General features: G+C 43.2%; 1 protein-coding gene across 2 annotated transcripts; it reads left to right on the top strand.

Moving 5' to 3' along the window:
- The first annotated feature begins 1,923 nt into the window (after nucleotides 1-1,923).
- On the top strand, nucleotides 1,924-10,641 carry LOC115164472 (FGFR1 oncogene partner). 2 transcript variants are annotated; one of them, XM_029717124.1, is made up of 12 exons: nucleotides 1,924-2,243; nucleotides 2,552-2,605; nucleotides 2,778-2,832; nucleotides 2,951-3,039; nucleotides 3,150-3,287; nucleotides 7,822-7,878; nucleotides 8,040-8,111; nucleotides 8,469-8,524; nucleotides 8,646-8,707; nucleotides 8,816-8,889; nucleotides 10,113-10,302; nucleotides 10,582-10,641. In XM_029717124.1, exons 1-8 carry the CDS (start codon nucleotides 2,160-2,162, stop codon nucleotides 8,496-8,498), a joined length of 579 nt encoding a protein of 192 aa, XP_029572984.1. In that variant the 5' UTR covers nucleotides 1,924-2,159; the 3' UTR covers nucleotides 8,499-8,524; nucleotides 8,646-8,707; nucleotides 8,816-8,889; nucleotides 10,113-10,302; nucleotides 10,582-10,641. The 2 variants fall into 2 exon arrangements, with proteins under 2 accessions (XP_029572984.1, XP_029572898.1); XM_029717038.1 differs by lacking the exons at nucleotides 10,113-10,302; nucleotides 10,582-10,641 and adding an exon at nucleotides 9,259-9,370.
- The last annotated feature ends 12,822 nt before the right edge of the window (nucleotides 10,642-23,463 follow it).

The raw sequence follows: 23,463 nt of genomic DNA, 5'->3' as shown, positions 1-23,463 counted from the left end.
ACAGCAAATTCCACTATTGTGGCTAATCCTTATTGTGGCTAGCTTCACAACACATAACCCGGTCCGGTCAAGCCATAGTAGCCAGATGAAGCTAGCTGGCGTTGCAAGGGCTGTGGCTCTTGTGGCGTGATGGGTAACGATGCTTCGGTGGGTGTCAGTTGTTGATGTGTGCAAGGGTCCCTGGTTCGAGCCCGGGTTGGGGCGAAGAGAGGGACGGAACCTACACTGTTACAGTAGCATGAGACGGAGTCTACAACCCACACAAGCGGCTCAGGTAGTGCAGCTCATCCAGGATGGCACATCAATGCGAGCTGTGGCAAGAAGGTTTGCTGTGTCTGTCAGCGTAGTGTCCAGAGCATGGAGGCGCTACCAGGAGACAGGCCAGTACATCAGGAGATGTGGAGGAGGCCGTAGGAGGGCAACAACCCAGCAGCAGGACCGCTACCTCCGCCTTTGTGCAAGGAGGAGCAGGAGGAGCACTGCTAGAGCTCTGCTAAATGACCTCCAGCAGGCCACAAATGTGCATGTGTCTGCTCAAAGAGAACACCAAGATTGGCATATTCACCACTGGCACCCTGTGCTCTTCACAGATGAAAGCAGGTTCACACTGAGCACGTGACAGACGTGACAGAGTCTGGAGACGCTGTGGAGAACGTTCTGCTGCCTGCAACATCCTCCAGCATGACCGGTTTGGCGGTGGGTCAGTCGTGGGGTGGCATTTCTTTGGGGGGCCGCACAGAGGTAGCCTGACTGTGCTCGCCAGAGGTAGCCTGACTGCCATTAGGTACCGAGATGAGATCCTCAGACCCTTTGTGAGACCATATGCTGGTGCAGTTGGCCCTGGGTTCCTCCTAATGCAAGACAATGCTAGACCTCATGTGGCTGGAGTGTGTCAGCAGTTCCTGCAAGAGGAAGGCATTGATGCTATGGACTGGCCCGCCTGTTCCCCAGACCTGAATCCAATTGAGCACATCTGGGACATCATGTCTCGCTCCATCCACCAACGCCACGTTGCACCACAGACTGTCCAGGAGTTGGCAGATGCTTTATTCCAGGTCTGGGAGGAGATCCTTCAGGAGACCATCCACCACCTCATCAGGAGCATGCCCAGGCGTTGTAGGGAGGTCATACAGGCACGTGGAGGCCACACACACTACTAAGCCTCATTTTGACTTGTTTTAAGGACATTACATCAAAGTTGGATCAGCCTGTAGTGTGGTTTTCCACTTTAATTTTGGGTGTGACTCCAAATCCAGACCTCCATGGGTTCATAAATTGGATTTCCATTGATTATTTTTGTGTGATTTTGTTGTCAGCACATTCAACTATGTAAAGAAAAAAGTATTTAATAAGATTATTTCTTTCATTCAGATCTAGGATGTGTTGTTTAAGTGTTCCCTTTATTTTTTTGAGCAGTATATAATACAATTGCTATTTGACGTGTCAAATGAAAAGCTTATTTGATCGTCGAATAGCGTTATTCGACGTGCATCTTTTTTGATACGCAAAGATCTAAACAGCGTGGGCTCCCGAGGGGCGCAGTGGTGTAAATAGACACTGCATCTCAGTGCAAGAGGCGTCACTACAGTCCCTTGTTCGATTCGAGGCTGTATCACATCCGACCGTGATTGGGAGTCCCATAGGGCGGCGCACAATTGGCCCAGCGTCGTTTGCGCTGGTGTGCACACAGCGTTTAGCCGGGGTAGGCAGTCATTGTAAATAAGAGTTTGTTCTTAACTGACTTGGTTAGTTAAATAAAGGTTACATTTTAATAAAACAATGTTATTGTAAAGGCACACAACTGAGAGAGAACACTATGGAAGAAATGTCACGACCAACCATTCCCAAACCACCCACAAAAAAAGCACTCAAACTTTAGGACAGTGTAGCCTAGTAGGTATTGCACCTTGACACATGAGACAGGTCAGCAAATCAACAGCAACTTCAATCAAAATATCTGATGGACATTTCAATTCAGTCATATTTCTCAATGACTCAGAGTCATTGTGGCGCTAAAGATATGCACGTCTCCGCAGTTTCGCTCGTGCAAGGAACAGGCGCTGGATTTGCCGGTTCCTTTTTCCTGGAATCGGTGTTGCTGAAGTATCAGATAGCTGCCCTGTCCTCAGCGTTTGTTTTGGTTGTCAGCTGAAAGAAAGATGTCTGCAACGGAGGACGACACTGAGTTGCGGGATCTTTTGATCCAAACCTTAGAAAACAATGGGGTGTTGAATAAACTAAAGGTACGTAGCTACATAACTTGTAAATCTATGTCGAAAGGACAGTTCAAAGACTGAGAATGTTGCTGTTACACAGCTAACGTTAAAATTTGGCAATAGCTACATAGCTAGCACATTGGTAACGTTATCTGGCTTCACCGCGGGCTAGCTAGCTTCTAACTTTGGATAACCAACTGCTAGTCAGCTAGCTAACTCATTTATAAGTATTCATATTTGGGTACTTAGTTACCTATCTAGTGTATAGCTAACTAGTTTATGCGGCCCACTTGCTTTGGCCAACACTGTCTTTTTGGTGTTGTGGTATTTTGCAGGCAGAAATGCGCGCTGCTGTCTTCCTGGCCATGGATGAACAAGCTAGAGTGGAGGTAAGATAGATAACTAGCTGACTTGGGAGGATATTAAAAAAATCCTGATAGCTTAGGGCTACTTATTACTTCTCTTTAATAATGACTTTTAATTTTATGGATGTGTCTAAAGCATATGATTTATCCACTTCTGCATAACCTTTGCTTCACTCTCATTCACTTCACCCCACAGAATAAAACTTCTCTTGTCAATGAAAACTTGAAGAAATGTCTTAATACACAGGATGGTAAGCCAGGGTTCTATTATCCACCATGATTGTCATAATCTGCTCATCCCATAATCAACATACCTTACAATTACTCATTTTTTTCATGATGAGGCTGATCATATCCTTCCCTTTGTAGGACGCCTGGTGGCCAGCCTTATCATAGACTTCCTGCAGGTGTTCCACATAGACTTCACGCTTGCTGTCTTCCAGCCAGAGATCAACTCAGTGAGTGTGTTACTCCCAGTGGATTGGGCTGGCTGGACATTTAGACAAATATAATACTTGGAAGTGTGTGTGTGTGTGTGTGTGTGTGTGTGTGTGTGTTTTATTTTCAGCTAAATGGCCTGGACAGCCGTGAGCAGGTGTCCTGTGATCTGGGTATCACTGAGACCGATATGAATAGGACCACTCCTCTGCTGCTTGAGCTTGTCAAGATAGGCAGACACAGGGAGAAGGCCTCCATCTTCTCAGCGGTAAAGACACACCAGTACACAGGGCTTACCATTTTACATACATTTATTCATTCACATACATTAGCGTATTCCTTTGCTCTCCAAAGAGACTCTGACATTAGCAGTAGTCCAAACCCGAAGCCTCGCTGATTTGATTGTGCTCTTAAATGGCTATCGTTCACCTCCTGTTAAGTGTTTTGTTTCATCTGAATGGAGTGTCCAGCTTGTGGTTATAATGGACCGCTTTCCTGCTCTGTACTCCCTCTGCTTTCGCTGCTCTGGCCTACTGTTATCTGATGTAAGGGGGGTAAAGCCACATTTGTCTACCTTCTCACTCGCCCACTCACCAGGGTACATTTACATCTACCTGTACAGTACTAGTCAAAAGTTTGGACACCTACTCATTCAAGGGTTTTTCTTTATTTGTACTATTTTCTACATTGTATAATAATAGTGAAGGCATCAAAACTGCGAAATAACACATGCAATCATATAATAACCAAAACAGTGTTAAACACAACTCTTTCTAAAATTACCGCCGAAATTGTTGCAACCCCTATTACTAGCCTGTTCAACCTCTTTCATATCGTCTGGGATCCCCAAAGTTTGGAAAGCTGCCGCGGTCATCCCCCTCTTCAAAGGGAGAGACACTCTAGACCCAAACTGTTAGACCTATATCCATCCTGCCCTGCCTTTCTAAAATCTTTGTAAGCCAAGTTAACAAACAGATCACCGACCATTTTGAATCCCACGGTACCTTCTCCACTATGCAATCTGGTTTCCGAGCTGGTCATGGGTGCACCTCAGCCACGCTCAAGGTCCTAAACGACATAACCGTCATCGATGAAAGACAGTACTGTGCAGCCGTCTTCATCGACCTGGCCAAGACTTTCGACTCTGTCAATCACCGCATTCTCATAGACAGACTCAATAGCCTTGGATTCTCAAATGACTGCCTCGCCTGGTTCCCCAACTACTTCTCAGATAGAGTTCAGTGTGTCAAATCGGAGGGCCTGTCGTCCGGACCTCTGGCAGTCTCTATGGGGGTGCCACAGGGTTCAATTCTCGGGCTGACTCTTTTCTCTGTATACATAAATGATGTCGCTCTTGCTGCTGGTGATTCTCTAATCCACCTGTATGCAGACGACACCATTCTGTATACTTCTGGCCCACTGTGTTAACAAACCTCCAGACGAGCTTCAATGCCATACAACACTCCTTCCGTGGCCTCCAACTGCTTTTAAATGCTAGTAAAACTAAGTGCATGCTTTTCAACTGATTGTTGCCCGCACCCGCCCGCCCGACTAGCTTCACTACTCTGGATGGTTCTGACTTCGAATATATGGACAACTTCAAATACCTGGGTGTCTGGTTAGACTGTAAACTCTCCTTCCAGACTCATATTAAGCATCTCCAATCCAAAATTAAATCTAGAATCTGCTTCCTATTTCGCAACAAAGCCTCCTTCACTCATGCTGCCAAACATACCCACGTAAAACTGACTCTCCTACTGATCCTCAACTTCGGCAGTGTCATTTACAAAATAGCCTCCAACACTCTACTCTGCAAATTGGATGTAGTCTATCACAGTGCCATCCGTTTTGTCACCAAAGCCCCATATACTACCCACCACTGCGACCTGTATGCTCTCGTTGGCTGGCCCTCACTACATATTCGTCGCCAAACCCACTGGCTCCAGGTCATCTATAAGTTTTTGCTAGGTAAAGCCCCGCCTTATCTCAGCTCACTGGTCACCATAGCAGCACCCACCCGTAGCACGCGCTCCAGCAGGTATATTTCACTGGTCTCTGCTGCCAATGACTGGAACGAAATTGCAAAAATCACTGAAGTTGGAGTCTTATATCTCCCTTTCTAACTTTAAACATCAGCTATCAGAGCAGCTTACCGAGTCCATATTATGTCAAGAACAGCTCAAATAAGCAAAGAGAATCGACAGTCCATTACTTTAAGACATTAAGATCAGTCAATCCGGAAAATTTCAACAACTTCGAAAGTTTCTTCAAGTGCAGTCGCAAAAACCATGAAGCACTATGATGAAACTGGCTCTCTTGAGGACCGGAAGACCCAGAGTTACCTCTGCTGCATAGGATAACTTCATTAGAGTTACAAGCCTCAGAAATTGCAGTCCAAATAAATGCTTCACAGAGTTCAAGTAACAGACACATCTCAACATCAACTGTTCATAGGAGACTGCGTGAATCAGGCCTTCATGGTCGAATTGCTGCAACGAAACCACTACTGAAGGACACCAATAAGAAGAGACTTGCTTGGGCCAAGAAACACGAGTAATGAACATTAGACCGGTGGAAATCTGTCCTTTGGTCTGATGAGTCCAAATTTGAGATTTTTGGTTCCAACTGCCGTGTCTTTGTGAGACGCAGAGTAGGTGGGCGGATGATCTCTGCATGTGTGGTTCCCACCGTAAAGCATGGAGGAGGTGGTGTTATGGTGTGGAGGTGCTTTGCTGGTGACACTGTCGGTAATTTATTTAGAATTCAAGGCACACTTAACCAGCATGGCTACTACAGCATTCTGCATCAATATGCCATCCCATCTGGTTTGGTCTTATTGGGACTATCATTTGTTTTTCAACATGACAATGACCCAAAACACACCTCCAGGCTGTGTAAGGGCTATTTGACCAAGAAGGAGAGTGATGGAGTGCTGCATCAGATGACCTGGCCCCCACAATCACCCGACCTCAACCCAATTGAGATTATTTGGGATGAGTTGGACCGCAGAGTGAAGAAAAAGCAGCCAGCATGCTCAGCATATGTAGGAACTCCTTCAAGATGGTTGGAAAAGCATTCCTCATGAAGCTGGTTGAGATAATTCCAAGAGTGTGCAAAGCTGTCATCAAGGCAAAGGGTGGCTACTATATGTTATTTCATAGTTTTGAAAATGTAGAAAATAGTAAAAATAAAGGAAAAACCCTTGAATAAGTAGGTGGCCAAACTTTTGACTGGTACTGTACATCAAACATTTTAGCGGTCCCTCTTGACAGCGGAGAGAGAATTTCCTGCAATTCTACATATTTTGCCATGGTGTTTAGAGAACACTTTGCCTTTTTAAAACAAGTTTTCACATTTTGCCATGGGGTGGAGAGAAGATTTAGAAATGTTATAACTAATTTCATTCAATTTTGCTCATTTTGCCATGGGGCTGAGAGAAATGTTTGCAGTTTTTAATATGATATCTGAGTGAGAGTGACTAACAAAATCAATGGGGGACCCCGGTCGGTAATTCGACCATGATAGCTGGCTAGATAGCTGGCTAGACTCATTTACCAATCTAAAAAATGTTAGCTACCCTGGCTAATTGAGTGACTGACATAACAAGAGAAACTGCTGATGCACAACCAAATGTAGAAATTGTATTTTACTATTCTAACTTTAAACAGTAAGTTGAGACCCAGACTGAGTTCTTATTTGATCCACGGGCCTACAAAAGGGGGGTGGCCCACGGGCCACCAGTTGCCCGTCACAGGCCTACAACATGAACACACAGATGTAATCATAGACCTGAGCTGCCTGGAGAGGAAATAAACTTAGTATATCTCATGGTTGTCATTGACTACCAAATGCAGATATGACTAACAAATGCTAATATTATCTGGGTCATAAGAATGAATCGTGTTTGAAAGGTCGACAGATGATTGAGAGAAAATGGTTTTCCTGTTGCTCATCGAGTTTCTGACATAACAAGTTTGTCCTACTTTCTTCCAGTCATGTTTCATACTCTGCTCAAATCAGCAGAATGAGCTCACGTGGCTAGTCTGTGGGCCACAAAGGTGCACATGTAGTACTAGCATATAACACCACAAAGGACAGTTTGAATCAGGTTATGTAGATATGAATCTCATGCTCACAAGTTAGTTTGTTTTCCCCAAGAGGCTGCCTTTTAAAAAGCAACAAATTCCTTTGAAAACGACCTCTGTGGCATCGATATGTGTCAAAATATATTAGGGTCAAAATTGACTGCAAAGTGGAAATATGATCATTTGATCATAAAGTCAGTCTCATCTAAAATGGACATTGGACATACGTGAGTCACAACGGGTAAATGAAGGTTGTGTTTTGATTTGACGATGTCCATTTGCCCACTAACATGGGGGTGAACAGTTGCTGTGATTGCTCTCTATCCAATAGCATAGACAGTGAGACAGACCTGCCCATCAGCCAGACTTTATTTACAAAAGACAAGTCACACATTCTTTTACTTGAGAAATTCCGCAACAAACACCTTAGTTAAATGTGCAACTAAAACATTCTTGGCGAAAATGTACACATTTATTACAGATTTGTTATCTTAGTTATTCTTTGGATTTTGAGGAAGTGAAATAGGTTACCATGTCTCATGAGGGACAAAACATCATTAACCAATGGCAGAATTGTTTAGGAAACACACCTCCAAGACTGAAATTAAATTTTTCTAACGAGTAATAGAAAACACATGCCAATAGGTGTGGTCAGTGGCTCTTTAAATGTAGAGAGATTGCTTTGTCTGATATTGTTCTTCCTTTTTGTCTTTGTAGGAACTATCCCCCAGGCAAATAGCAGATGCTCGGCATAAGTTTGACAGTTATGACAAGGTGGTAATTTTAAGTCAAATATTGTTAAGCCATGTCTTAAAATGTAGGTGTGCTCAAATATGATCATATAGTCTCCATTGCCTGTTTTGTGGAGGTGTTTAAATGTCCAAGATTCTTCCAAGATCCTGGCTCTTATTGTGTTTCAACTATCTGCTTCACAGGACAGAACTGATGGGATATGCAAAGAGGATTTGGAAGCTCTGTTGGGAGATGTTTTTTCCCAACTTCAACAAGTATGTTTGTGCAGACAAAACACTCAGTGCCTCATTCTTGGACCAATATTAAACAAAAGAGCATGCATTTCCATTGAAAATGCTTTGTCATTCAGGAATAGACATAATCTGGGTCTGGGAAACCTGCCCTGATTGCAAAGCTGGTACTACAATGCTACTTGTGGTCTGAATCCACAGTTCATCCAGTTTTCCTTAAAGGTGCACTATGCAGAAATCTCTACGCCATAATTAACATTTATTTATTTTTTATTCTCCCAAATTTTGTGATATCTAGTTGGTAGTTAGTCTTGTCCCATCGCTGCAACTCCCGTACATATTGCAGCTTTAACACAAGTCGTTGTCTGTGTCCAATAACAGGAACATGCTGGAGAGGTTTGTCACCGATGAGCTCCGAGCTGGAGACAAAGCCTCCAGTAAGTGTTCTGGAGGAAGTGACATATTGTTAATGAATGGTTGCTATAGTTACAAGTATGGCAACACAAAGCTGAGGGAAACATTTTTATCTGCTCTGATGCTTTGTCTCTGTTTCTGTAGCTAGTGACTTCCAAGAGTTTCTGGGCTTGTACAAGCGCTTCTTCAGTCAGTGTCAAAGTGTGGTAAGACACCTTTACTATTCCTTTATAGATCAAATCGTAGATAGAACTTTGTATGAACCGTTCCTTTCTGTGAATCAACACATTGTCATAGGGGTCCTTCCCTTCCAGATCACCCATGACACCAGTGATGTCATTCACAATCCCAGTCGATATGTTGAGAAGATGAGCCCTTCACCGGCGAGGTAGGTATGTTGGCTCTATTCAAACTCTAGTGCACTGCATGTTCTAGTGTTGTAGTTCTGTGTATAAAATAGTTTCTCATAGCATAACTATTTTCTTACTTACTATTGCATTCCTTTAATACCTGTTTGTGAACAGCTTACTTGCGAATCAATTAATTTCTACAGAACTTGCCCTAACGTAACATGAACTCATAACAAGAGACCTAGCTCTGTATTTCCAGGATGTGAACATAGGGTCTAAATTACATGAACATTTAAGACAATGTTGATTGTTAAAACAAAGCCTCTGATAAAAAGAAATGTACGCTTGCTTTCAAAAGGATGAAGAGGTCAGTAGACTAAACTGTATTTTATTTTCCCTAAATGTAGCCTCCTTTTAGGGCCTACCCAATACCCAACATGTTAGTGAGGCAGCAAATGTGGGAGGAAGCTGAAACCAGTGTTCTCATACACAGATCCCTAGGTTTAAAGGACATAAGAACAATGCACAGGAGGAGAAGGCTGGCACCAAGGTAAACTGCAAGGTGAGGAACAGGTTTGTGTTCATTAGACACCAAATGGAAGAAAATGTTCCGAAAGGGGGAGGGACGAGCTGAACTCGTTTAGCTCGTTGCCCTAATGAACACAACCCTGGTGTAGAATATGCTCATACCAACTTAACGAGGGGAAGTTCTCTTAACACTGGCTGGAATGTGCTTTTAACCAATCAGCATTCAGGATTAGACCTACCCGTTGTATAATTTGTTTGGTGTCACCACTAGCACAGAGAAGATGGGACAGCGGTCTTCAGCGCAGCTTAACAACTCAAGTCAACTGCTTCTTAACTGGGCTCTAACTACTGCGATACAGCCTCTATAATGTGCTTTATCATCCAATCATCTGATTCTAATGAATTATGAGTGTTGACAGTTTTGATTTGAAAATCTCTTGCCTGTGCTGTGTGCATGTGTTCTACTAATGGTTTACTAAGACTAACATAGCTAATGGGTTAGCTCTCAACTGTCTTAATGGTTGATATAGTAGGTAAGACTAACATAGCTAATGGGTTAGTTGTCAACATTTCCTCGCAAATATTTCAGTGCCACAACTAACTCTTCCTGTCGCTTCAAGTCTTCTTACCATTTGCAAATAAATGCGAGCTAACCCACTCAAATAAACAGAAGCAACTTTAAACGTGTGTTTTTGTTATTTTTGTTGTCTTGTTCCTGTATGGTCCCACACAGGGCGAGGAGGTCAGCCACAGTGACACCAGTCTGAACTTCGTCTCTCTAAAGGGTAAAGGTCAGGGTCATTTGGTGTCGAGGCACCGCCCCCGTGGCGAGCCTGAAGAAAGATCTTGAGGTGGAGGACGACACAGACGAGGGCGACTCGTTCTTTGACGACCCTCTGCCTAAACCACAGAACCTACAGCTGGTGAGGATGAGTAATGCATTAGTGATAAATGTAAAACATGCATGTCATTAATATTAGTGTAAAAATGTATCATGACAAATGTTGCAACTGTATATCTAAGAATCTTAAAATGCAGGGTTGTTAATCAACTCTGAGGGGTTAGGTCTATTTGGAAAAAGTGGTGCTGCAGGATATTTTTGTGACAAATTATTGTAGCCAACCTGCCGTAATTTGTGTAGAGCAGTGCGGCTCTACTCACTGAATGTTCTCTCTCTTCTGTCATGCTGCGTATGGAAGTAGTAGTGTCCCCCTGACTAAGAGTAATTCAGGGCCCAGTCTGTCTAACAAGAAAAACAGTCAGAAAGAGTAAGTATGTCTTCACTGTAAACTCAATGATTTGGGCTCATTTACAGTGACTCGTAGTTGGAAATACATGGCTGTGATCATTAGGTAGCACCGTAACAAAGAATTGTGCAACTTTCAGTCAGTTCTTCTATTTTGGTGCCTGATGAACACAACCCTGTTCTATCTATAGTAGGTCATCTGAAATATACAGTTGAAGTCGGAAATTTACATACACCTTAGCAAAATACATTTAAACTCAGTTTTTCACAATTCCTGACATTTTAATCCTAGTAAAAATTCCCTGTCTTAGGTCAGTTAGGATCACCACTTTATTTTAAGAATGTGAAATGTCAGAATAATAGTAGAGAATTATTTCTTTCATCACATTCCCAGTGGGTCAGAAGTTTACATACACTTTATTAGTATTCGGTAGCATTGCTTTTAAATTGGGTCAAACGTTTTAGGTAGCCTTCCACAAGCTTCCCACAATAAGTTGGTTGAATTTTGGCCCATTCCTCCTGACAGAGCTGGTATAACTGTCAGGTTTGTAGGCCTCCTTGCTCACACACACTTTTTTTTTTTTTTTTTTGTCCTCAAGCCATTTTGCCACAACTTTGGAAGTATGCTTGGGGTCATTGTCCATTTGGAAAACCCATTTGTGACCAAGCTTTAACTTTCTGACTGATGTCTTGAGATGTTGCTTCAATATATCTACATCATTTTCCATCCTCATGATGCCATCTATTTTGTGAAGTGCACCAGTCCCTCCAGCTGCAAAGCACCCCCACAACATGATGCTGCCACCCCCGTGCTTCACGGTTGGGATGGTGTTCTTCTCCTTGCAAGCCTCCCCCTTTTTCCTCCAAACATAACTTTGGTCATTATGGCCAAACAGGTCTATTTTTGTTTCATCAGACCAGAGGACATTTCTCCAAAAAGTACGATCTTTGTCCCCATGTGCAGTTGCACACCGTAGTCTGGCTTTTTTATGGTGGTTTTGGAGCAGTGGCTTTTTCCTTGCTGAGCGGCCTTTCAGGTTATGTCGATATAGGACTCGTTTTACTGTGGATATAGATATTTTTGTACCCGTTTCCTCCAGCATCTTCAAGGTCCTTTGCTGCTGTTCTGGGATTGATTTGCACTTTTCACACCAAGGTACGTTCATCTCTAGAAGACAGAACGCGTCTCCTTCCTGAACGGCATGATGGCTGCGTGGTCCCATGGTGTTTATACTTGCGTGCTATTGTTTATACAGATGAACGTGGTACCTTCAGGCGTTTGGAAATTGCTCCCAAGAATGAACCAGACTTGTGGAGGTCTCCAATTTTTTTTCTGATTTCTTGGCTGATTTATTTTTTATTTCCTCATGATGTCAAGCAAAGAAGCACAGAGTTTGAAGGTAGGCCTTGAAATACATCCACATGTACTCCAATCGACTCAGCTGATGTCAATTAGCATATCAGAAGCTTCTAAAGCCATGACATAATTTTCTGGAATTTTCCAAGCTGTTTAAAGGCACAGTCAACTTCGTGTATGTAAACTTCTGACCCACTGGAATTGTGATTAAGTGAAATAATCTGTCTGTAAACAATTGTTGGAAAAATTGTCATGCACAAAGTAGATGTCCTAACCGACTTGCCAAAACTATAGTTTGATAACAAGAGATTTGTGGAGTGGTTGAAAAACAAGTTTTAATGACTCCAACCTAAGTGTATGTAAACTTCCCACTTCAACTGTAAATCTGTGTTATGTTAGTGTTCTGTACTCTTGTTGAAAGTACAAAGGAGGTGTTTGTTAAGATGACTAAAGACCCTCAGAAACATGAACCTGTGTGACCTTGGCCTAAGTTGTGGTCGATGGTTTGGTGTAATACACAGGAGCACTGTGCTGTCTGGATCTGCTAAGTTGCACCATGTCCTTGTTCTTCCACTGTAGCTTCCTCTTTCTCCTCCCGTCTTTCTTTCTGTTTATCTGTGTGTGTCCCTTCCCTTTGTCCCCAAGCAGATTCGTCCACTCTCTGAGGGAGGAGAGCCTCTCAGGGCGCTCCTTTACTCCAATGAGGAGGGGCGCTAGCCTCAATGAGTGAGTGTGCATGGTGTTGGTGTATCACTCCTCCCATTAGCTAAATTAGTTGTGCACCTCCGAATGAGGTGTGAAAAATCACATCATTTGCCTCCTGCCTCAACTGTAATGAATGTTGTTTTGTAACGTTTGCTGTCAGCCTTGGAATCAATAGTCTGGACTTTAACATCCAATATGGAGGTTATGGACTTTTTTGTGTGTATTTCTGTGTGTTGTGTGAGTGTCCTTCCTTCACTGCACTCCTGTCTGTGGTCTGTCTTTCTCTCTTTCTCTCTCTCTCTCTGGGCTCAGCCTGTCTGCTTTGGGCAGTGACACAGAGGGTGATGGGGACCAGCTCTTTTCTGACTATGATAATAAACTGAGCTGTTCGGAGAGCAGGTGAGCTGCAGGCTCAAGGCATCCTTGCTCGCACTCTCTCTCTCGCTCGCACTCTCTCGCTCGCACACTCTCTCTCTCTCGCACTCTCTCTCTCGCTCGCACTCTCTCTCTCGCTCGCACTCTCTCTCTCGCGCTCTCGCTCGCGCTCTCTCTCTCGCTCTCTCGCTCGCGCTCTCTCTCTCTCTCTCGGTGTGTGCATGCGTGTCCACACCTTTATATCAAATACATGTCTTCCTCAGTGAACCTCCTCGACCTTAGTGAATGTGTGTTATTGTTGACTGTGTGTCCTCCAGACTGAGGCCTTGCCTCTTCTGTTCATCCCCCAGGAGAGCAGACCCGGCCACCCAGCGGAGTGCTGCAGGTGGGGGTTCCCACTCAGGAGAATCCCACCACAGAGACCTCTCAGGCAGCAGGAACGGTGAGAGAAGCATGTGTGTAAGGAAGATATACTGAGTGTACAAAACATTAAGAAGACCTTCCTAATATTGAGTTTCACCCCCCCTTGCCCTCAGAACAGCCATAATTTGTCGAGGCATGGACTCTACAAGTTGTCGAAAGCATTCCACAGGGATTCTGGCCTAAGTTGACTCCAATGCTTCCCACAGTTGTCAAATTGGCTGGATGTCCTTTGTGTGGAGGACCATTCTTGATACACACAGGAAACAGTAGAGCGTGAAAAACCCAGTGACATCAATAAGGGATCACAGCTTTCACCTGGATTCACCTGGTCAGTCTGTCATGGAAAGAGCAGGTGTTCATAATGTTTTGTACACTCGGTGTATACTGGAATAGAGGATGCATCTTTAACATCACTATGTGAATGGTAAATGATTTTATTTCTGCTGTTTTTTTCTGTCAAGCACTATTACACTTGATTGATGTGAATAGGTTTGTTAGGGTTTTTTCTTGTGAAGTAATGCTTGAATTCTTTCAGGTACTTCACACTCCAAAGACAAAGGATTGAAAGACTTTAAAATGATGGACGATAAAACTGGCTCTTCCGTGGGTCTTAGGTTCTAAATAAACAGAGTTTAAAAACTAGCAGACAATTAGGAAAAGCTCAAACCAAGTTTATTCACCCAATGGGTCAGACGGCTGAACAGACAAATACATGTTCCTCCCCAGCACAAGTATTTATACCCCACTTCAGGCAGAGGCTCCTCCTTTTCTCTGAACATCACATCTTTATTGCTAGGCAGGAAGTTAGATTATGTGGGTAATAAACTGTTCTTTCTTCCTTAATGTACCTGATCTGACCTCAGTCCCCCATTCCTCACTAATCCACAGCTCTCCACCCTTATCATTGACCACAACCATGTGATTGCCTTTCCTGTACTCAGTAACATTCCAAGCCCCTGGCTCATATCCAACCTGTTACGGCTAGCGGAACCCCTCGACAATATCCGGTGAAATGGCAGAGCGTGAAATAAAAAATAAATAATTATCCTTATATATATATATATATATAAGAAATATTTAACTTTTATACATTCACAAGTGCAGTACACCAAATTAAAGCTTAACTTCTTGTTAATCTAGCCATCGTGTCAGATTTCAAAAAAACTTTACGGCGAAAGCACACCAATTGATTATGTTAGGTCAGCGCCTAGTCACAAAAAAACAGCCATTTTCCAGCCAAAGAGAGGTGTCACAAAAAGCAGAAATAGAGAAAATGAATCACTAACCTTTGATCTTCATCAGATGGCACTCATAGGACTTCATGTTACACAATACATGTATGTTTTGTTCGATGAAGTTCATATTTATATTCAAAAATCTCAGTTTACATTGGCGCATTATGTTCAGTAATGTTTTGCCTCCAAAACTCTGGCGAATTTGCAGAGAGCCACATCAATTTATAGAAATACTTATCATAAACTTTGATGAATTAAAGAAACTTCTCCGCTGTGTCAGATTTCAAAAAAGCTTCACGGCGAAAGCACACCTTGCAATAATCTGAGTACAGCGCTCAGCCACCAAAACAAGCCATACAGATACCCGCCATGTTGTGGAGTCAACAGAAGTCAGAAATAGCGTTATAAATATTCGCTTACCTTTGATGATCTTCATCGGAATGCACTCCTAGGAATCCCAGTTCCACAATAAATGTTGATTTTGTTTGATAAAGTTCATCTTTATGTCCAAATACCTCCATTTTTGTTTGCGCATTTATTTCACTAATCCAAATGCACAAGGTGCGGGCACTAAGTCCAGACAAAGTCAAAAAAGTTCCATTACAATTCGTAGAAACATAGAAACAATCTTTAGGATGTTTTTATCATAAATCTTCAATAATATTCCAACCAGACAATTCCTTTGTCTTTAGAAATGAAAGGGAACGGAGCTTGCGCGCGATCAAAAACTAAAGGCTTTCTGCTGAGCCACCTACTGTGATTGCTCTTATTCGCTCCCCTTCCATAATAGAAGACTGAAACAACGTTCTAAAGACTGTTGACATCTAGTGGAAGCCTTAGGAAGTGCAATATGACCCCATTTACACTATGTTGGCTAGGCAATCACTTTAAAAACTACAAACCTCACATTTCCCACTTCCTGGTTGGATTTTTCTCAGGTTTTTGCCTGCCATATGAGTTCTGTTATACTCACAGACATCATTCAAACAGTTTTAGAAACTTCAGAGTGTTTTCTATCCAAATATACTAATAATATGCATATCCTAGCTTCTGGGCCTGAGTAGCAGGCAGATTACTCTGGGCACGCTTTTCATCCGAACGTGAAAATACTGCCCCCTAGCCCAAAGAGGTTAATTGACCCCACCATATACTTTCCTCTCACAGATAACCATTAGCTTCTGATGCAGCACGTATTTAAAATTACAACCCAACAACTGAAACCAGACTGTGGCCCTTCTCCTTTCCATAGGATACCTGATGTCTAACAATAACATGTTCTGACAGAATGTAAACGTTCTGCATCCCCCTCTCTCCCTCAGTAACATGAACAAGGATATTTCAAGTTTAGAAGTCAGAACCCATCAAGGGTATGATGTTAACCAAGTTCCATGTTTTTATTTCTTTATTTTCTATGTTGTTTTGGTGGGTTGCTGTAATACCTAATGTATATTACAGCAAATAATATGGCTCAACTCTGATGTACTGATTGAGGATAAACCAGTTTTCTTGAAGAGAATGTATAAGCAAGGTATCATGTTTATTAATGACATTGTAAACAACAACGGTAAAATTGTCACACGAGCAATCAATCAGGGTGTGTGGAGAAGTATGCTCAGTACAAAATTAGCACCAACCTATTGCAGCTCTGCCACAAAAATGGAAGCTGCATTACAGAAGAGAAAAAATAATAAACTTGTTTGTCTGCCACCAGTTAAATGGCTTAAAATGACCAATAGAAATTGTAAAATGTGTCAGTTTCACTCATGGTCAAGAGGTTTGACAACTATGCCGCATAAAATCCAAGATGGTTGGGAACAGATTTTCGATGTCCCAATACAATGACAGTGGTTTTGAACTGATATACAAAACAATAATTGACGCATCAATCCGTTCTTTTCAGTGTAAGCTATTTTATCAAATTCTCGCTACTTTATCAAATTCTCGCTACAAAAAGTGAACAGTCAGAGTGATGCAGATTTTGCCACGTTGAACCAGAATCAATAGAGCATCTCTTTTAGTACTGTCTATCACTGGCTTGTTTTTAGAGTCAGGTCCAGGAATGGTTGTTATGCCATAATATCAGGGCGCGATTGGACCTGCAAACTGTATTGCTGGGGGAAATGTCATTCTACTGTTGGGATTTTATTTTTATTTTAGGGCAATTTGGTCATAATTGTTGCAGATGGGAAGGTTCAAGTCCCTAGTGAGACACCACGGTAGAATGGAGGGATGTATTGCAGGTGAAAATGGAAGAATTATGATTTACTGGGAAAGATGGGTTGAACTGTGGCTGTATGAATTAATGACTGTTGGAATAAATACATACGCATGCACAGTATAAATGTTTGAGGTCCTCCAATCAGGGGTGAGGGTGGGGATTTTGTGTTTATGCGTGTTTGGTTTCACACTGTGGGTGGGGGCTTCGCCCTGCCGACATCTCGGGTTCAGGTGGGGGCGAGCACACCCACTGACCAGAGCACCCACTGACCAGAGCACCCACTGATGCGAGCGGCCATTCATATTGTCTTGGTATTGTTTTTATACTTAAAAAAGACCTCTGTTTTAACAGATGATGACGTTGACTATGATGATGACATTAACAGGTAATGTAGGGCATTGTCCTGTATCTTCACTAGATCTTACTAGCTATTTTTAGATGGTGTTCAGTGCTCATTCACTTGTATACCTTATCTGTACAATGAGAGATATCAATCTAAAGGGGTTCCTGTGTTTCTGGTTTACCTCCACCAGCCATCGATCAGATATCTCTAAGAGTGAGGTGAGCATTGGAGAAGAGATCGAGGAGGTTTCCGTCGAGGGACCCGACAACAGCAATAAGGTATGTATGATAGTAAGGGTCACAGGCATTTAACCCTACGTATCTGTGTTCAGATAGTGAGCAGCAGTGGGCTCCTCTAGTAGTCTAGACTCAGAAACAGGAAGTTATTTACTGCTGTTTTGTTCAGGTTTAGTTTTATGTAGAGAAAAGGAAAGCTGGTTGAAGACGTCCACTTGCAAATGTCAGAGTAAGCAATCGGTGAATTAACAATCCCAGTATAGTGTGGGTATATGAATCAAAATGTAATCAACAGTTTATTCTCTTTGAGTACACTACATGACCAAAAGTATGTGGACACCTGCTCATCCAATACCTCATTCCAAAATCATGGGCATTAATACAGAGTTGGTTCCCCCTTTGCTGCTATAGCAGCCTCCTCTTCTGGGAAGGCTTTCCACTAGATGTTGGAACATTGCTGCGGGGACTTGCTTCCATTCAGCCACGAGCGTTACTGAGGTTGGGCACTGATGTTGGGCAATTAGGCCTGGCTCGCAGTCGGTATTCCAATTCATCCCAAAGGTGTTTGATGGGGTTGAGGTCAGGGCTCTGCAGGCCAGTCAAGTTCTTTGACACTGATCTCGACAAACCATTTCTGTGTGGACCTCGCTTTGTGCACAGGGGCAGGAAAGGATCTTCCCCAAAGTTGGAAGCATTAAGATTTCCCTTCACTGCAACCAAGGGCCCTAACCTGAACCACGAAAAACAGCCCCAGACCATTATTACTCCTCCATCAAACTTTACAGTTGGCACTATCCATTCGGGCAGGTAGCGTTCTCCTGGCATCTGTCAAACCTAGATTAGTCTGTTGGACTGCCAGATGGTGAAGCGGGATTCATCACTCCAGAGAACACTTTTCCACAGCTCCAGAGTCCAATGGTGATGAGCTTTACACCACTCCAGCTGACGCTTGGCATTGCACATGGTGATCTTAGGCTTGTGTGTGGCTGCTCGGCCATGGAAACCCATTTCATTAAGCTCCCAATGAACAGTTCTTGTGCTGATGTTGCTTCCAGGCAGTTTGGAACTCAGTATTGAGTGTTGCAACGAGGACAGACAATTTTTACACGCTTCAGCACTCGCCGGTCCTGTTTCTTGAGCTTGTGTGGCCTACCACTTCACAATAACAGCACTAACAGTTGACTGGGGAAGCTCTAGCAGGGAAGAAATTTGACAAATTGACTTGTTGGAAAGGTGGCATCCTATGATGGTGCCACGTTGAAAGTCACTGAGCTCTTCAGAGAAGCCATTCTACTGCCAATGTTTGTCTATGGAGATTGCACGGCTGTGTGCTCAATTTTATACACCTGTCAGCAACAGGTGTGGCTGAAATAGCAGAATCCACTAATTTGAAGGGGTGTCCACATACAGTGCACTCTGAACATTTTTCAGACCCCTTCACTTTCCATATTTTGTTACATTATAGCCTTATTCTAAAAATGATTAAATAGTTTTTTTTCCCCATAATGACAAAGCAAAAAGTTTTTTTTTTTTTTTTACATTTTCACAAATGTATTAAAATTTAACTGAAATCACATTTACATAAGTATTCAGACACTTTATTCAGTACTTTGTTGAAGCACCTTTGGCAGTGATTACAGCCTTGAGTCTTCTTGGGTATGATGCTACAAGCTTGGCACACCAGTATTTGGGGAGTTTCTCCCATTCTTCTCTGCATATCCTCTCAAGCTCTGTCAGGTTGGATGGGGAGCTATTTTCAGGTCACTCCAGAGATGTTCGATCAGGTTCAAGTCTGGGCTCTGGCTGGGCCACTCAAGCACATTCAGAGACTTGTCCCGAAGCCATTCCTGTGTTGTCTTGGCTGTATGCTTAGGGTCTGAGGTCCTGAGTGCTCTGAAGCAGGTTTTCATCAAGGATCTCTCTGTACTTTGCTCCGTTAATCTTTCCCTCCCAGTCCCTGAAAAAAAATCTCTACAGCATGATGCTGCCACCACCATGCTTCACCATAAGGATGGTGCCAGGTTTCATCTAGATGTGACGCTTGGCATTCAGGCCGAAGAGTTCAACCTTGGTTTCATCAGACCACAGAATCTTGTTTCTCGTGGTCTGAGAGTCCTTTAGGTGCCGTTTGGCAAACTTCAAGCGGGCTGTCATGTGCCTTTTACTGAGGAGTGGCTTCCGTCTGGCCACTCTACCATAAAGGCCTGACTGGTAGAGTGCTGCAGAGATGGTTGTCCTTCTGGAAGGTTCTCCCATCTCCACAGAGAAACTCTGGAGCTTTGTCAGAGTGAACATCGGGTTCTTGGTCACCTCCCTGACCAAGGCCCCTTCTCCCCTGATTGCTCTGTTTGGCCAGGCGGCCAGCTCTAGGTAGAGTCCTAGTGGTTCCAAACTTCTTCCATTTAAGAATTATGGAGGCCACTGTGTTGTTGTGGACCTTCAATGCTGCAGAAATGTTTTGGTACCCTTCCCCAGATCTGTGCCTCGACACTGTGCCTCGGTGCTCTATGGAGAATTCCTTCAACCTCATGGCTTGGTTTTTGCTCTGACCTGCACTGTCAACTGTGGGACCTTATATAGACAAGTGTGGTTCTTTCCAAATCATGTCCAAATAATTGAATTTACCACAGGTGGACTCTCATCACGTTGTAGAAACTTCTCAAGGATGATCAATGGAAACAGGATGCACCTGAGCTCAGTTTCGAGTCTCATTGCAAAGTATCAGTCAATAGTTCGGACATCTACTCATTCAAGGGGTTTTCTTTATTTTGACTATTTTCTACATTGTAGATTAATAGGGACGACGTCAAAACAATGAAATAACACATGGAATCATGTAGTAACCAAAAAAGTGTTAAACAAATCTAAATATACACTGCTCAAAAAAATAAAGGGAACACTTAAACAACACAATGTAACTCCAAGTCAATCACACTTCTGTGAAATCAAACTGTCCACTTAGGAAGCAGCACTAATTGACAATAAATTGCACATGCTGTTGTGCAAATGGAATAGACAACAGGTGGAAATTACAGGCAATTAGAAAGACACCCCCAATAAAGGAGTGGTTCTGCAGGTGGGGACCACAGACCACTTCTCAGTTCCTAGGCTTCCTGGCTGATATTTTGGTCACTTTTGAATGCTGGCGGTGCTTTCACTCTAGTGGTAGCATGAGACAGAGTCTACAACCCACACAAGTGGCTCAGGTAGTGCAGCTCATCCAGGATGGCACATCAATGTGAGCTGTGGCAAGAAGGTTTGCTGTGTCTGTCAGCGTAGTGTCCAGAGCATGGAGGCGCTACCAGGAGACAGGCCAGTACATCAGGAGACGTGGAGGAGGCCGTAGGAGGGCAACAACCCAGCAGCAGGACTGCTACCTCAGCCTTTGTGCAAGGAGGAGCAGGAGAAGCACTGCCAGAGCCCTGCAAAATGACCTCCAGCAGGCCACAAATGTGCATGTGTCTGCTCAAACGGTCAGAAACAGACTCCATGAGGGTGGTATGAGGGCCCGACGTCCACAGGTGGGGGTTGTGCTTACAGCCCAACACCGTGCAGGACGTTTGGCATTTGCCAGAGAACACCAAGATTGGCAAATTCGCCACTGGCACCCTGTGCTCTTCACAGATGAAAGCAGGTTCACACTGAGCACGTGACAGACGTGACAGAGTCTGGAGACGCCGTGGAGAACGTTCTGCTGCCTGCAACATCCTCCAGCATGACCGGTTTGGCGGTGGGTCAGTCATGGTGTGGGGTGGCATTTCTTTGGGGGGCCGCACAGCCCTCCATGTGCTCGCCAGAGGTAGCCTGACTGCCATTAGGTACCGAGATGAGATCCTCAGACCCCTTGTGAGACCATATGCTGGTGCGTTTGGCCCTGGGTTCCTCCTAATGCAAGACAATGCTAGACCTCATGTGGCTGGAGTGTGTCAGCAGTTCCTGCAAGAGGAAGGCATTGATGCTATGGACTGGCCCGCCCGTTCCCCAGACCTGAATCCAATTGAGCACATCTGGGACATCATGTCTCGCTCCATCCACCAACGCCACGTTGTACTACAGACTGTCCAGGAGTTGGCGGATGCTTTAGTCCAGGTCTGGGAGGAGATTCCTCAGGAGACCATCCGCCACCTCATCAGGAGCATGCCCAGGCGTTGTAGGGAGGTCATACAGGCACGTGGAGGCCACACACACTACTGAGCCTCATTTTGACTTGTTTTAAGGACATTACATCAAAGTTGGATCAGCCTGTAGTGTGGTTTTCCACTTTAATTTTGAGTGTGACTCCAAATCCAGACCTCCATGGGTTGATAAATTGGATTTCCATTGATTATTTTTGTGTGATTTTGTTGTCAGCACATTCAACTATGTAAAGAAAAAAGTATTTAATAAGATTTCTTTCATTCAGATCTAGGATGTGTTGTTTAAGTGTTCCCTTTATTTTTTTGAGCAGTATATTTTATATTTGAGATTACTCAAAGTAGCCACCCTTTGCCTTGATGACAGCTTTGCACACTCTTCACATTCTTTCAACCAGCTTCATGAGGTAGTCACATGGAACGCATTTCAATTAACCTCTTGGCGTTCCCCTAGGATAGGGGGCGCTACAGCGATTTTTGAAAAAAATTTGTGGCCATTTTAAACGGCCTCCTACTCAAACTCAGAAGCTAGGATATGCATATAATTAATACTTGTGGATAGAAAACACCCTAAAGTTTCTAAAACTGTTTGAATGGTGTCTGTGAGTATAACAGAACTCATATGGCAGTCAAAACCCCGAGACAGATCGAAACAGGAAGTGGAATTCTGAATTGCGAACTCAACTTCATCACGTTGCCTATTAATCACACCGTGAGCTATGGTTCATTGAGCACTTCCTATTGCTTCCACTAGATGTCCCCAGTCTTTACAAAGTGATTTGAGTCTCCTACTGTGAAAACTGACACAATGACACGCTGTGGAACGTGGTCACACGGAGAGGGCCATCACCATTATGACGCCGGCGCCCCTGGTTACCCTCCCCTTTCGAAACGTTTTGAAACACAATGCAATCGTCCCCCTCGAATCTTATTGGAGCTCTCGTTGAAAAAGGCCCTACAGATTTATGTTATACAACGTTTGAACGAACCTAAATAAGAAAAAAATGGATTTTGTTGAAAGAGTAGCCCCGCGCACGTCGGAACTTTTGGTTCAGCCTTCAGAACGCGCTAACAACAACAAGCTAATGGAACATAAAGGATGAACTTTTTCGAACGAAAATACATTTGTGGACCTGGGATTCCTGGAAGTGCCTAAGGATGAAGATAATCAAAGGTAAGGGATTATTGACAATAGTATACAAGACTAGATTTGATATGCGATTGTTCCAAGATGGCTAGCCTATTGCTAGCCTATTGTTCTGAGTATCGCATCCCCTTTTATCGCAAAGTGTGATTACCCAGTGAAGTTATTTTTAAATCTGGCATTACAGGTGCTTTCAAGAGATATTCATCTATAAATCTTAGAATGACAATATTACATTTTAAAAATGTTTTCGAATAGTAATTTAGTAAATTGTAGCACTGTTTCACCGGATGCATTTGAGGGAAAATAGTTAGTCAACGTTACGTGCTGATGTAAAATGCTGTTTTTATATATAAATATGAACTTTATCGAACAAAAGAATGCATGCATTGTGTAACATGATGTCCTAGGTGTGTCATCTCATGAAGTTTGTAAAAGGTTAGTGCTGCATTTAGCTGTTTTTTGGTTATTTGTGATGCATGTGGTTGGTCGGAAAATGGCTATGTGGCTACTTTTACGATATACTCCTCGAACATAATCTAATGTTTTGCTTTTGCTGTAAAGCCTTTTTGAAATCGGACAACGTGGTTCGATTCAGGAGAGGTGTATCTATAAAACGATATAATTTGAAAAAAATTTTATTACATTTTGTTATGCTAATGGCGATAG

This window comes from Salmo trutta, chromosome 1 (genome assembly GCF_901001165.1).
Source record: "Salmo trutta chromosome 1, fSalTru1.1, whole genome shotgun sequence".
Taxonomy (NCBI): Eukaryota; Metazoa; Chordata; class Actinopteri; order Salmoniformes; family Salmonidae; genus Salmo; species Salmo trutta.
The sequence above is the reverse complement of the archived record's forward strand: the minus strand, read 5'-3'. Positions and strand labels throughout refer to the sequence as shown.